Source organism: Megachile rotundata, chromosome 10, assembly GCF_050947335.1.
Source record: "Megachile rotundata isolate GNS110a chromosome 10, iyMegRotu1, whole genome shotgun sequence".
NCBI classification, from domain to species: Eukaryota; Metazoa; Arthropoda; class Insecta; order Hymenoptera; family Megachilidae; genus Megachile; species Megachile rotundata.
The window spans coordinates 17,387,034-17,402,911 of NC_134992.1; the positions used below are offsets into that span (position 1 = coordinate 17,387,034).

The window sequence follows — 15,878 nt, forward strand, 5'->3', positions numbered from 1 at the left end:
CTTTCGTACCGCGTCTACTATTCCCCTCCGCGTCCCTGCCCGTCTATCTTTGCATTCGGCAAAGAGAATTCACCGTTGCAATTTGGACTTTGTTCCTGGGCTTGACACCAGCTTGCCATTGACTTATCGGCATCTTTAGCCTTCTCTCGAATCCTTCATGAGTAATCCGCGAGGTGTCAGAAATCGATCGCTAGTGAACGATCGAGAACTTTTGGCGAAACGAGGTTATAGGCCACGAACAATGTCGTGACAAGGGAGGGGGACACTGCTGAGTTTCGAACGCCTATTGACAAGTATAAAATATAGTCGATCAAAATAATGAATTAATTTTGACTTTCGAATATTTTACTTTTTAAATATAACATATTATTCGTACGAATAAAATATATAAAAGCTTTTAGACAAAGCTGACACGAGCAAAAACATTCGTTCAGGTTAATTTAATATAACTATCGAGAAAAATGTTCGGTGCACTGTACGGTTATGTCCAATCGAAATATATCGAACTGAATGCTACCGTACTGAAATATATCGAATTGAACGTACTGAAGAGTGAAATCGAATCGCGTTAGATTAAAACACATAATGGCGTCGGATCGAATTGTATAGTATCGAATTGTGGGTAATTGAACTGCGTCAAATTGATTCACATGGAATTGAATCGTGTTAGATTAAATCATGCAGAATTGAATCGCGTGTAACTAAATCCGATCGAAATGAATCGCTCGCTTAGTTTAAACGCACCCTTACCGAACGAAACGGCAAATTTGAACGCAGTAACTTCATCGTTCTCACCGTCGAGTGTTTCTTGGTACGGTATTCTTACTATCAAATGTTAAACCGCATTTCCATGTTCGTTTTGCAATCCATTACAAAGGCCGGCTTGTTAGGTGCCATGACATATACGACATGCTCGATTTTACACTCTGACGCTTGTGGTCGATCAAACCGCAAACATTTTTCGCGCCTCACAGAGACGAGTAACTTCTCGCAACACGATTGATCTTCTGAGAAACATACCAGATCGCCAGAAACTTTCTACAAACAGGTGCAGACGACGAAAGGCACATCATACATTCGAGACATGTACTGGGCGTCTCTGAACACCATACACGATTGGTAAAGAATAAATTGAAAACTTTCTAATGATCTTTGATTTTGAGAATATGAACGGAAAGATGGCTGTAGTAGTGGTACAGGTCCATTAGATGTCTAAAAGGACTTTCGGTGGGTCATATAGCGAGAGAGCATTTTATACATAAAATTAATTATTTTCATATATTATCATTATATCAGAATTCTCTAAAATTTTAAAAAACTTACATTTGAATATCTGCTAACGATGATTTATTAAAATTTCAGAAATTACGGAGAGGTTGCTATGAATTTTGGAAAGAAGTCCCAGATCCTCGTTGAATCGATGAAGACTCTTCACGGTATCGAAATCGGCGCAAAAATAGAAAACAAGAGCATAATAATGGGATACTCTGCGACTGCATTACTATTTCTGACTACGGGTTCGGATGGAACCCGGACGATGAATAATGCATGATGCGCGATAGACGCGCTACCAGAGATCGAGTTTTGTGAACATCGAACTGTCTTTGATGGATCTCCGTGTCTTAGTAAAGAAGCCAGACATTTAATTTGCCAGTTTCAATCGTATTACCGTGACGAATATAACGAACGACTATTCGTATTTTCCAGATTTTTCTCCACGGGGTAAATCGTCCGCGTGAAATGTAAATTAATGGTGGAGACTTTCGGACGAATGGTTAAGATTTTCACGGCGACTCAAAAGCATCAGGGCGATATCTTCATTTTTAAAGGTCAAATTGGACGGTCCCCGAGGGACTATGGGGGCCGTTCTCCGGATCCATCGAGCAACAGGTTTAACAGATCGCTCAATGAATAGTTGATAATAGTGTCCATTGTGGGCCGCGTGTCGAGGGACGTTCCATCTAACAAATGGCCCATTGTTATCTCTTACGGCTGTTCGGTTTTTCTCTCCCTCGTTTTGTCCTTGTTGCACTGTGCGGTGCACGAAACGGGCGTGTGTACAGGGTAATTCAGAAAAGAGAAACGATCATTCACGCCGGGAACTGTTATTACTCGGTTTCGAGCTCGATTGAAAAATATGCCCCGTTTATAATGGCGCTCTACGCCGGCGAAACGGCTCCGGGCGTTTCGTTAGCTTAAAGAGAACCGCGTATACAGAGATAATATTCTTTTCCGTGAGGGTAACAGAATCGTATAATAACACGTTGAACTGTTATTTTTTTTGCAGATCAGGATCTTGATTTCGCGTCGTTCTCTTTTTTCTCCGCGTGGCGTAAGTGGCGACGAGAAAAGAAAAGGTGGAGTTGGAGATAATCGATTTCACGGGTATCGGAATCTCTTGCGGGGTAATAAATTTTTAAAGGCTCGGTATACGTGTCGGGTTTCTAATAGCCAAGCGAAATTAAAGGATATATTCGATAAACGTTGCAGGAGAATCGAGCTGTATATTATACAGTATGCCGTGGAAAGCTGCTGCACCGATACAACGAGTACAATTGATCCAAACGTGTATTATACGCTGCTCACGAACGGGGAAGCAAGCCTCGCAGAACCGTCCTCTGAGAGAGAGAGAGAGAGAGAGAGCAGCCAGTGCCGGTTTATTCCCGATCGAATGTTTTTGCACGACCGTCGCAAACCTAATTGGATTCGCTACAAAGCACGAGCAGTCGTATGTACAACGAGCATTACGCAAAATCATGTAGTCCTCAGCTTTTTAAACGTTGATTCATCGACTGGTCTCGTGTTTGAAGCTGCATCACAGAGCGTCACGTTCGATTGGTCCTGCGGTACGGAATCGAATTTGCAATTGGTTAAGGAGACCTCGGACGATCGATATACAGGGTGTTACGTTTACGGTAGCTCGTAAGCTTGCACTTTTGAATATAGGATCGTTACTCCCAGAAGCATAATTAGATCGTTCCCATAAATTTCATTGCCGTATCTTTTAAATTGACCGATAGTTGGTAAATCAGGTTAGGTCAAATACGGTCAACTAACCTGATCTGACCCTAACTCTAATCGTCAATTAATTCATGATGGCATTCCTGAAGACCGTATAGTGGAGGGATCATTTTATGTCTAATTACTAAAAAGTGATCAGTATATATTATCCTGAATATTATACGTTATAATAGGTATATATTATAGAAGATAATCATATATAAGCTAAGAGATAATGAATTTTATTTCGTCGTATTAAAATGAAGATCAATATATTGATCGCTTGGATTAAACTTAAAGCTGCTCATCACAATTTTCCCTTAACGCAGCAGTCTGCTAAAAAGGATTATTCTTGCTTGCTGTTTAGACGTAATTACTTTACAGTAATTAGGTGGATTTCGTTCGTTTTATTTGTAACGCGAATTGAAATTACGATTCCGTTGAGTTACCACGCTGGTCAAGACAACGTACGCCTTCACGATGCGTTCGTGTACACACGATATCAACTTATCGCTATAATTCTTACCTTGCAACGTACTCGTGCGTCCGATTGGCGTGTGCAACTCGTATATACGATCTTTCTCCATCGTACGCATCGACCTTACCTCCTCTTCTCCCGCAGGACACCACGCACACCTTCCTGGTCACACACGGACACGCGCAGCTTCTCCAGCAGGCAACCAGGCGCTAACATCGATGCATGTATAGCTGACGACGGTCAGCAGCGAGGTACATTTCTGCGTCGTCGGCTTGTCTTCCCCTTTCGTTCTTTTTCTCTTCTGTTCTCGCTAGAAATGCTCGAATGCGCGCAATGGCGAAAGAGAGACAGAGAAGGAGATACGTTGACAGAGTGGGGTAACACCGAAAGATAGGATTAGCGAGGAGGGTAAAGGAATCGGCGAAAGTAGGAAAACTTAGAGAAAGAAAAGAGCATAAAAGAAAGGTTGACGCGAAGAAAGACGGAGAAAGGAAACGGTAGAGGAGGAAAGAAGACAACGGTGTGAGAAAGAGAGAAGCACAGGTAGAAAAAAGGGAGAGCGACTCACGAGAGATCAAGTTAGAGTACCAGCACAAAAAACCTGTCCCGCATAATTACATTATCGGTCACATCTCGTTCGACTTCTGTCCGCGCAGCTTTTGCTTGCCTGACCAAATGCGCTCCCGTACAACATATAGGCCTCGGTCCTCGAGGACGATGCAACAAGGACTCCTCTGAAACCGCAGGAGGTCCCTGTCTTGTGCTTTTTTACACGATATCTTTTCTACGACCTTCGGAAGAAACATCGAAGCTTTTTGATAAATTAAAACTACACTGTGCGACAATTTACACAGCGAAGTTATAAAAAGACAAGTTGCAGAACGACGCCAAAAACAACATATTCAAATTTGGAACACCTGAAATTGCATCGCGCCGAAATCGAAACACTTGAAACTTGTAATTTTTCAGAAGACGAGAACGAAACCATATAGATTGTTTATTTATTTATTTATTTATTTATTTTTGTTTTTATTGACATGGGAGATGTTATACAGGCATTGGAATGCGCGTTATCGTAGTTACTGATAAATGATCGAACATAAGACGAATCATTTTACATTTGACAGAACGTTGTAACGCAATGTATAGTGTATCCTCGATCTCTTTCGCGCTACGAGGAGATGAAAGAACCTTCAACCAGGTTGCTAAACCTTTCTGCAAACTCTACTCCGTAGAAAAAATATTGAAACGACGGTACCGCTAGAAATATACATTAAGAACGTGCCTCGTTCAACAGTCGAGAGTTTCTTTATGGATCTTTCTATCGGGAAACGTATTAGTATCTTAATAGTAATGAGATAATGTACACTGGCGAGCATGGTAAGCTTCCCTAGAGAAAATGGCGATGGAAGGAGGGTCATTCGTTGATTTTTTAATTGATGAATAAATTTAGAAAATTTTCAAGATCGCATGCTTGATCCCATAACGTTGAAGATAAAAGTAGAAGATTCCCTACGTCTATTCGCAACTAAAGAAAGTTTACTTTGCTCACGAGTGTACAGTGAAAAGCTAGCATGTACGATAGGCGCACACATGTTCGTCTTTTTGTCGGCGTATAACATTTTCTTTTCGTTACTTTTGAAACAGTTTATTTGTACGCGTAACATGTGCTGTCCTCTCGTTGTAAAATGAACACTGTTTCTCGTAGAAAGTCATTTGTATCGCGTTCTTGGTCTGTGCTAATTACGCTAACACAGTGTTACTTTCCCGACGTTTTAACTAAAATCGTTTGAATGCATCGTTTAAAAACAAAGAATCAGATCAAACACACGAGGTTCGTGCTAAACGCTTATGCATATTTATCGTGAATACGAAAGAACGTCTATATATTAATAACGAGCGAAATAATAAAGAAAAAAGTATCAAAATATAATATTAAAAAGTATCAAAACACCAGTTACACGTACGAAAGTATTGGAAGTATACGTAAGTTACGAGACGCGTTTCATCCAAACGGAGAGATTAAAAAATCTTAAAAGGACGTGGATACGGATAGCTGAAAAAATGTACAGAAGATACTACGATTAGAAAAATACATTAAAACGTAACCGCATACTTTTCTGATTGACTTGGACGTCCATGCTCATTCTGGCAAATACATCGTTCGATATAAATTCGCCATCAATGATGCTTCAATATATTACATATATGTCTCTGTATCTTCTTTTTTATATATCTCGGTATTTTTACAATAAATTATTATTTTCTTTAATTTACACTACGTTCCTTTCTTGCTTTCGTAGGCGCCTACATATGTACGTGTATATATATATATATATATAATATATATGTATAGAGTTCGTAAAAATTACATACACGACGTCCAAGCCATTTGTACAGGATAATCGGCAAAAAAGATCCTGACAAATATTTAATTAAAATCTATAGTTTGTCGTTAAACGAAATTTTGAGACTTTATTTTTTTTTAACGGTATAGCATAGAGCATGGTAGGCTTCAATAGAAAAAATGGCAATATAAGATGAAGATTTACTAATCGCTATAATACTTAAGATTTACCACGTATTATGGCTAGGCTTGCTTTATTCAAATAATTCGAATACGTCGATTTGAAATTCTACTTGTATCCGAATGATTCGAATACGAATATTGGAGGATCGATCGAGGTCAACGCCTGTATGGCAGTGGTCTTCTTTTAAATTGCCATTTTTCCTAGAAAAAACCTAAAATGTTCCGAAATGTACAATACTAAAATTTCGAAGACGAGTTGGAAGAATAATTACTATTTCATTCGACTTTCCATAGATTCAGAATATATCATATACATTTTTACGAACTTTACGCGTACATGTATATAGTTAAATATTCCTATATTTTGTACCTTTTTTTTATTTTTGTACCTGATATATTTGTTCACGACACTTTTGCTGACAACCTGTACATTGCATTGAATACATTAACTTAACATATAGTAAATAAAAAACGTACATTTATCCTTGCAGAAATCAACGAATCTCTATCATTTCGTAATAACATTTTATACACTAAAAAACGCAATAATAGCTGTCATCGTGTGATCGCATTCTTTTAAGACTCTAATTATTTTAATTAATAATCAATATAATATATGTCTCTATATATTTAATACTTTATATATTAAATAATCAATACTCTATACTCATTATAGATTATAATAAAATTACCAAAAGTAAAGTAAACTTTAATAAAAATAAAAGGACTTTCATTTCTCTTTTCTTTAGCTAAAGCACGTTTCACATACAAAAAGCAACAATTAGAGGCCATGTGACATTTTTTTTTAACTACTATAGTGCATGTACAATGTTCTTTTTAATATTATACTAGTAATAATAATAATATCTTTCATATATTTTTGTTGTTCGTGTATCGTTAATGAAAGTGCAAGTGCACAATAGTTATATAGTCACCGATTCGTTATATTTGGCCCTCTGTCGGCAGAGTAAAAATTGATTGCATCTAAAGATTTTTAGAACAATTTCTCTTGTTTTTTTTTTTCTTTAGTTAAAAATTAGATTCAGTCGAAGCCAGATTGTGACACTATTCTCAAATATCAGTCCTTCCGTTTTCAAGATTGCATATAAGCAACATCAGTCTGTACGGTGTATAAACTAATTTTGGGCAATACGAATTATTGATATTGATTGGATGGATGTGACCCTATATGCAGCCTTAAAAGTACATCGTGATTTTGTGCCGTACAATAGCGAGCATGGTAGGTTTTCTTGGGGAAAGTAGCGAAGAAGGAAATAAAATCACCATTTGTTGGTAAATTTTCAAACTTAGAAATTTGGAAATTCCTTTCCTCGGCATCAATCTTAATCCAAAGAAAACCCATATTGCAGCCTTCCGTACCTACTTAGAACAATATAAACATAACTCGTATACCCTGTGATTTTAGCGTCAAATCATCAATCTGGCTTTGTCAAAAAATGTTACTGTCGATGCTAGAATACTTTCTACTTTATCATGTTCGTAAATAGCTTGCACGCTATGAAACACCTATATCGTCTTTGGGTTTTATAATTAGTTTAAGACATTTTAACAAACGTATCATTTATAAATCATTTTTGATCAACTAACAAATTATGTACCCGTCAAATACACGCAATAAGTGGATGAAATAATTATTACAGATCAACTTGAGATACTAAAAATTATTAGGAATACTCGAATAACACATCTAAAATGTATTAAACAGTTAAAGGGGAATCACTCTAAACGATACGAATATACAAACGTTGTGCATCACTTGTATATTCCTAACTGGCTCAATATAGAAACATTTTACTTATCCTTCTATGTAAACTATAAAACCCAAAACCAAAATCTAATTGGCAGTATAGTGTTGGACATTGCGCCCAGCGCAAGGTGCATAGCAGAGCTGCTGCGGCTTAGTAAGGGCTGGTAACCTTACTTCTGACAGAAAAACAATTTTTTTATGCGGCTCGAATAAGATAATGGCAGAGGTTACACGTATGTGGCCATAGTGCCGCTTGGAATGGGCGGTGTTTCTTCTGGTCTACCCTTGGGTCCATATTGTCCAATGAAAGAACCGTCCTCCGTGAAACGTCCTTTAACAAAATCAGAATTCCAATTCAATGTTTGACATTTCAAGACGTAATCTCGCACGGGTATGATGCAATCGTATTGCTGTTCGTGACGGAATGCATAATGTAACCTACCTTAAACTAACGTAGCAAATGCTTGTGAATTTGGTTCTTGCTTACGGTGTCGACCATACTGACCAATGAATGATCCGTCCTCGTTCATACCTTCTGTATTAAATTAAGCGATAAAGCAAATAAAATAAAAAATGAAACTTAATAGAAATTAAATTGATAAATCAGGAAAAATAAATAATGTGTAAACGAAGGCTCTATTCTATATATGTAACGTGTATGTTATTTATAGTGAAATTAAGCTATAATTCTGGGCAGAATTGTGGGAGCAAAAACAATTAAGATTAAGAAAGAAAGGTTACAAAAAATTTCTAATAACGAAGTAGCACCAATACTAAACATAAATAAGGGAATTTGCGTATATATTGAAACTGTAAATCCTAATATTTTTGTTAGATGTGCTTCGCATCTGCATTCGTGGGAATTGGTGCATACTCTATTAAAATCTACCTATACGTACCTAAATTGTATGATTACTATAGCTGAACATAAATTGACTTGTATTTTAAACTGACCTGTATCTCCCTCTCCGTATTCAGCCATGGAATCGGTGTCCGACTCCGGATGCTTTCCATCTTGATGAGAAGACGATGCCAAAGATGCGCGACCACCTGCTGATTTAGTATCTAAAGGTTGCGAATATTCATGGAATCCGCCTTCGTCCGGATAGTCACCGCGACCAGCTGCCAATTCTCTCTCGTGCACCGCGTACTTTCCACCTCTGTTACGTTTTATAACGCACACGATTATAAGTACCAAAAGAAGGAAGGCAATCGCGAGCATCATTCCTATGAACCATCCAGCTGTTGCGACATTTTCTTTAGGCTGTATGATAGGTCCTTCGCTACTTGTTTCCACTTCCTGCGGTTCGCTTTCCGTTAAATAAACTCCGTCAACGGCAACGACGGACATTACGTAAACTTCACCGCTTTGAAGTCCACGTATTTCGATCGTGTTCGATTGATATTCCGGCTCCGTTTCGGCCGATATCGTTTCGCCTTTGAGCTTGTACTTCACAAAAAAGTGGCTGCCTGGATTTCCATTGAGGTTCAGCTGCCAAATAATTCTAACGTTCGAATATCCGTTCTCTTTTGGAATCGATTCCCAGGTAAATTGAGGCACATCTGGGCGCTGAGACGTACGCGTCTTCTGTTCGATGAAGTAACTGAAAGAAGATTAAGAAGTATGTTGTATTAAATAGACAAATCAATCTGTAACGGTAGTTAATAAATTGATGGACTTACTCGTTTCCTTGGCCAACTTTCGTCGTAGCCCGAATGTGTACACGATATTTCGTATCGGGCGCTAACGCAGCCAATTTCGCACTTGTGGCTTCTGGATCCGTTATGTGCGGTTTCCTCTCTAATAGAGGCCCTAACGTAGTTCCATTTACGAGTTCGTAATAAATTCTGTAACCAGTCAGGTTACCATTCGGTTCAGCAGGTTTTGTCCACACTAAGAACAAAGCACTGGAACCCATTGGGAACGCTTCGAGACTGAGAACCGTTCCTGGAACTCCCTCTGGTGTGTCAAAACTCAAAGTTTCAGAAGGTGGTCCAGCATATCTAACGCAAGTAATTGACATTAAACACACAGGTACGCGTAAATATTCATTAATTAACGATATAATTATTATTACCGGCCATTATACGCTAGTATTCTAACGTAGTTCTTGCTAAATGGAACAAACTTGGTGACTAATGCGTGGGATCTGTTCCCACCTCTTATATCGATCTCTCGCAGCCCCTTCTCGCCATCCTTCTCCGTCCACGTTTGAATTTTGTATCCTTGTAATTCGCCCCGCACTGATTCCTCGGGAACAGGGTTCCAAGAAAACTGTGCACTTGTGCTGGACTTTATTTGATTCAGTGTGAAGTTAGTGGGTGCTTGTAGAGGCACTGTAATTATTATAATTTTTAATAACTGTTACTTCAAAAAATATTCATTAAAAGTATATTTTTATTAAAAACGAACCATCTTCTCCAGAGTATCCAGTTACTTCTTCCGGCGCAACTCTACATTCTCCTCTAGCATTGATAGCCACAACTTTGATCTTGTATCTTTGATAAGTAGGTTGATTGTCTACCACTAAACTATTCTTTTTCCAATCCTGTATGTCCTCTATGGTCCACTTCTCTCCTGGTATGTCCCGTCTATAATATACTCTGTACATGAACTTCGGTGCATTGTGCTCGATTTGTGGCATCGCTGTCCAGGATATAACGAGATTTTGTGGCGTGGTTCCTTTACCCGCGACATTGTCCGGGTTCTTATAAGGAACGTCTGGCAAGGTGGTGCACACATCACTGTGCGGCGATGGTAACGACGGTCCTATGAAAAATATCGACACGTATAATTACTAGATAATTATTTTCTCATTTTTTAATTCTTACCTATTTTATTCCACGCTAATACACGGAACGTATAATTCGCCCATGGCGACATTGGAACGACATAGGTTTGTTCAGTGGCTGGTACGGCATCTTTAGATATTTCCCACGTGTCTGGTGTGAAAGTGGTGTTATACTGAATGGTATATCTTAAGATAGAAGCCCTATTATCACCCATAGGCGTCCAATGTACGGAAGCTTCGTTTTCCATACATTTAACGCTAAGTAATTTCGGCGGGTTCGGTACATCTTGAACAATCAGCGTTGCTTGTGCTTTTGTCTCGTCTAACTCTGTACGTGCGACGCACGTGTAAGTACCAGAATCTAATTCAGTCGTTTTTGTGATCATTAAGGAGTAATCGGTGCTTCGTATGAACCGTGGTTCCATCTCAAAGTCTATAGGTTTTCCATTGGATAACCAATCAATTGTTAGAGTCAAACTTGAATCTGTAACAGCATTACACCTAAAACAAAATGCATTATTAATACATTTTCATGTCGATTCAAAAATGAATTACAGTAGAATCTCGCTACATGACTCTACAGAGCGCAATACTAGTTTACCTAAATGTTGCAGTAGAACCTGCAGCAACTTCATAATCCTCAGGTTCATCCGTGATTCTCGTATGTTCTTTCACTACCAAATTACCAGTCGCCTCTACTTCTCCAAATTTATTCGAAGCGTGACACGTATAAACACCAGCGTCCAAGAATATTACATTTTCAATTTCTAAATCCCCGGAATCTAAAGTTTTGTATCGTCCTCCGGTTAATTCTTGACCTTTCCGTATCCATTTTACAGCTGGTTTTGGTGCTCCGAACACGCGACAAGTGATTCTTACTGTTTTACCATCGACAGTAGCCATGTCCGCCGGTGGTTGTATAATTTCAGGCTCTAAAGCTAACACGTTTACATATACATCTTTGTATACATAACCTAATGAATTAGTTGCATTGCAACCATAATTTCCCGTATCTTTCTTGGTTAGTTTTTCTATAATGATGGAATTCGCTGTAACTTTCCTACGCGGATTCGGTGGTGCTTCAGATATCGGTTTGCCATTATGAATCCATTTAATTTCAGGAGTGGGTACTCCACTAGCTGCGCATTTGAATTCAACAGTCTCGTCTTCAGCTGCATTTATAATTTCAGGTTCAATAGTGAAAAATGGTACTGCCATTACTTGCAAGTTTATAGAGTTTGATTTCGCATCTCCTACTCCGTTAGATGCCTCACAGGTATACGTTCCTTCATCTTTGAAATTGACATGTTTGATTATCAACGATTTACCGTAATTCCCTTGCGTTATCCTATCGTTCGTTTTAATCGGTTGACCATTTTTGCTCCACACTATTTGCGGCAATGGTGTTCCACCGTATATGCAATATAATTCGATTTTATTACCGCGTAAGGCAACTTCATTTTTTCTACTAACATACTGTTTGACGGGTTCGTGTTTATTTTGACTAGCTGACGTTCCGGAAGAAATAACGTGTAATAAAACTCTATTTCCTATTTTGTATTCGTTTCTATATAACGACGTGGCAGCACACGCATAATAAAAATCATCAGAGGCATCGTATCTGGTTACATTACTGAACCAAAGATTACCCTCAGGATCTAACGTCATTCGCGAATTATTGATCGATTTGATGCTTCCAGCAATATTTTGAATCATCCAATATACGTTTGGTTTTGGCCAACCATCTGGCGGTTGACAGGTTAATTTAAATGGCTGTCCTTCATTAGCATCTAGACTTATGGGATTTTCATCTTTGAATGAATTTAGTTCAGCTTTTCGAACAAAAACAGAGTTAGATGTTGCTGTTCCCCATTCATTCTCTGCAAAACACTGGTACTGGCCCAAATCTTCGTCTCGAGGTCTTGAAATAACTAGTGTGCCTCTACCTGGCTGCTGAGATATACGATCATCATATGCTGGCCACTCAAAATTTTTTCCATTTTTAATCCAGCGATACCTAAATAAACCAAAATGATAAAATTAATAAATGCAATGTAACATTCATTCAATATAATTTAACAGGAAGACAATTAAAACTGATTATTTCAGTCCAGTTTAATGTTGTATATGATTATCTTGTATATTATACAATATATAGTGCACACATAAATGTCGCATTGTTTACTGTTTTTCAATGCGTTTGTGACCACTCCCATACATCTACAATTTATACCACAAGTAAGGTATCTTTATCAGTACTGGTAACTTTATACCCCCTAAGTCTATGAGGTCATCCTGGTAATTAAGACCAGTTACTCTGGCTTCTTTGCAGGATAGAGACAGCATACTTAAGTATAAGTGCAATGAAACTACATGAATGAAATTTATCTGGAAAATGTTTCTCATTCTTTGAAAATTAATCTGAGCAAAAAATTACTCTTGTTTACATAGGAATTGTCAAAGTTTTTGATCAAACAGAAATGAAACAAAATATATTTATTTTTCACTTAAATTAACTTTACCTCGGTGCAGGTTCTCCTTCTGCTTCACATTCGATTAAAAACGGTTTGTCATTCTCATTAATCTTTGCTTGAGCCACTTGAAATAACTGCTCATCTGTCGGGGGTTGTTTGGATATCCGTGGTGGAGATTGGACTAATGAAAGATACAAATGACAATGATATAATATAGCAACTATGCAAAGTATCATATTTGTATGCAGTCTATTGAATTACTTTAGCAACTACATAAAACTAAGAAAAATAAATATAATAAAGGGCTAAATATAAGGATTGGGACATAATGAAATTAAAAAATTCTTTTATATTTATTACAAATATTTTTTCAATTAAATACATACTATAATTACATTCAGGTAAATTTAGTATGTAAGCAAAATATAAAATTAAAATTTGCAATCACATAAAATTTTAATAAAAAAATGTCTACGACATAAAACTCTTTTTTAAATAAATAAAGGTAATTTGTTTCTAGCATTTGCTACAATTTTCACCTCCTATAATATCCACGACACGGACTATAATTAAAAATTACGAAATATTATGAAAAAACCTGATTAGCTGCATCATGTGTATATAATATTTCGAATTTTTGTGACATATACAATAATGTGTCCCAGAATATCCTTTAGCTCGAAATCGAAATGGGACAATAAGGGAGTAACAGAATTGTAATTCAAGCTTCGCAGCTCATTTAGTAGTTTGCCGAACAAAGAAAAGAACAACGAGCAAAAAGGATTTAAAGAGAAGAGGGATTTAAATCCTAGTGTATCGATTATTTTTCTGAATGAAAATATTTATAAAACAAATTATTATAAAAATATACGAAATATCGAATTCCACCGGTTCGGACAATGTGGGAGACATTACTGTAAAATGAGATGACGGAATTGCACTTACTTATAGCCGACGTCTGCAGTATCAGTGTTGAGATGACGCACACTATGAACTTCATGATCGGCCGGTATTTTCTCAAGCTAGAAATAGAAAAGTATTCATCAAAACATCAAAATTTGGTGTTAAATGATTTCTACTTCTGAACGACATAAATCATAGATTCACACCTCTATACATTCGTCCTTTGAATCTTTACAATTCAAAAGAATATACCAAATGAAATCACGACAGCCTTTGCAAACTTTATTCGCATTCATAAGAGATCTTTTTTTTGTGCAACGTCTGAACCACTTCGTATAAACTGTACAAATCATCACTTGAGATAAACAAATGAAATTTCGGAATTTCGTAAAAATATTACCCGATGATGCATACACTGTTGCTAATGGAGACGCAAAAACTGGGCGTGCTCTTCGCGGTATAAGAGAAACCAAGAATAACAAATAAATTAATTCGAAGTTTCTCAGAAGCTAAAGACGTATTGTTTTCGGATTCGATCAATTCGAAACAGGTCCACGGAATGTTTAAAATTCTGGTATTTTAGGATTTTTTTATCTTCGATTTTCACATACAAATAATATATTCGACTGTATAGCTAAAATACTATTGTCAATCGCATGGTTTGTTTTTGCCGGGAAGCGGAAACTAATCTTGCGATATCCCATACTTTATTGGCGACGTAATATTCATATATCCACGCAATATTGCGTACAAGTTTGACAATGCAAAATTTGTCGGTGATAAATATCCAATTCCGTACTACATTTAAATCCGTTCACGCGATATCGCGTGATAGATCGTTGGCGCGCAATCGTTGTGGCACACAACGATCGACCCATTTCTCAGCTTCGGCAGCAAACTAGTTCACACGTTCATTGCGGAAACAATTAATAATATTAATATTATAATCAATAATATTACATTATTGTTATTGGAATGAAACTGAGTCACGTTAGATTTAATTAATGTTACTGACATTAATCAAAATGTTAGAAAATTAGTATCGATAATGTTAGATCTAGGTTAACACGTTCACTGCGAACACAGTAGATTCACATTTGATCTACTTAATCTTAATATTGTCAATATTAAAAATAGTATTAATGAAGTGTGGCACATATTTGCGGCATCCATAACAAACGTAGTAAATGAAATGATAAGTGTATAGTTATTAATACCAAGCAGGAAGTTAAGAACAGCAAAATTCGTAACCATCAAGAGTACAGATAACTGTTCCATATATGTATATAATTTTAATGATTAATGGATCAAACATGTGTCAACCGACCGGCTAATCATGCAGCAAACCACAAATATAGAAAATCTACTTCTTAAATTGAAAACTAAGAAATCACGAATAAATATAACATATAATAACAAAACTCGTTTTCGGATCGCGCACGATCGTCGAAACAGGTGATGGTGTTACGATGATCTCACCAAAGTTGTCCTTCGAAATCATAACATAGTAAAAGTACATAAAATGAAGATTTTTACCACTGTTTTACTCAATCACCTTTCCACACTGTCGTCCTTTTCATGCAGTCTTGCAAAGAAACAGTATCGATCGGGCGTTAGTTAGAAATCGGATTTCTCATGGGGACCAAAAGGGAAAAAGGGAACACACGGGGCTGGGCAACGGGCACACCCGCGAACCAACATTGATCGCCGACGCTGCTCGTTCCTTTCGTGAATTTCGCACGATTTCTACCTAGGCGCCACTTTAATGCAATATTTCACTTTTTCATAATAAATAGCTCACCTATCTCAATATTTTAGGAAGTGTTCGAACGTTAAAATCCCATCATCACCAAGGCATCATCAAAAAACCACTGACTCGTACACGTAACGCACCGTACGGTACTGTACTACTGTAGATGTGCACAGTTGCATG

General features: G+C 37.3%; 1 protein-coding gene and 1 long non-coding RNA gene across 6 annotated transcripts; one reads left to right on the forward strand and one right to left on the reverse strand.

Annotated features, from left to right (window-relative positions):
• Positions 1-279: 279 nt before the first annotated feature.
• Positions 280-5,750, forward strand: LOC105663749 (uncharacterized). 2 transcript variants are annotated; one of them, XR_013039665.1, is made up of 6 exons: positions 280-1,227; positions 1,363-1,625; positions 1,708-1,890; positions 2,288-2,405; positions 2,491-2,728; positions 3,623-5,750. It is a non-coding gene; the product is annotated as an uncharacterized LOC105663749 (long non-coding RNA). The 2 variants fall into 2 exon arrangements; XR_013039666.1 differs by having other exon boundaries at positions 280-1,119.
• Nrg (Neuroglian) lies at positions 4,468-15,811 on the reverse strand. 4 transcript variants are annotated; one of them, XM_012294832.2, is made up of 11 exons: positions 15,747-15,811; positions 13,988-14,064; positions 13,091-13,223; positions 11,170-12,585; positions 10,609-11,069; positions 10,190-10,546; positions 9,855-10,113; positions 9,460-9,780; positions 8,731-9,380; positions 8,219-8,308; positions 4,468-8,107 (listed from the first exon to the last, which is right to left on the reverse strand). In XM_012294832.2, the coding sequence occupies exons 2-10, from the start codon at positions 14,040-14,042 to the stop codon at positions 8,220-8,222; spliced, it is 3,741 nt and encodes a 1,246-aa protein (XP_012150222.1). In that variant the 5' UTR covers positions 14,043-14,064; positions 15,747-15,811; the 3' UTR covers positions 4,468-8,107; position 8,219. The 4 variants fall into 4 exon arrangements, with proteins under 4 accessions (XP_012150222.1, XP_003707333.2, XP_076392539.1 ...); XM_003707285.3 differs by having other exon boundaries at positions 8,219-8,311; XM_076536424.1 differs by lacking the exon at positions 8,219-8,308.
• Positions 15,812-15,878: the final 67 nt, after the last annotated feature.

Coding starts and splice junctions, on each gene's coding strand:
- Nrg (XM_076536424.1), bottom strand. CDS start 14,042: ATGAAGTTCATAGTGTGCGTCATCTCAACACTGATACTGCAGACGTCG. Junction 10,114..10,189: donor TGGATACTCTGGAGAAGATG/GTTCGTTTTTAA, acceptor TAATAATTACAG/TGCCTCTACAAGCACCCACT. Junction 9,381..9,459: donor AAAGTTGGCCAAGGAAACGA/GTAAGTCCATCA, acceptor ATCTTCTTTCAG/TTACTTCATCGAACAGAAGA.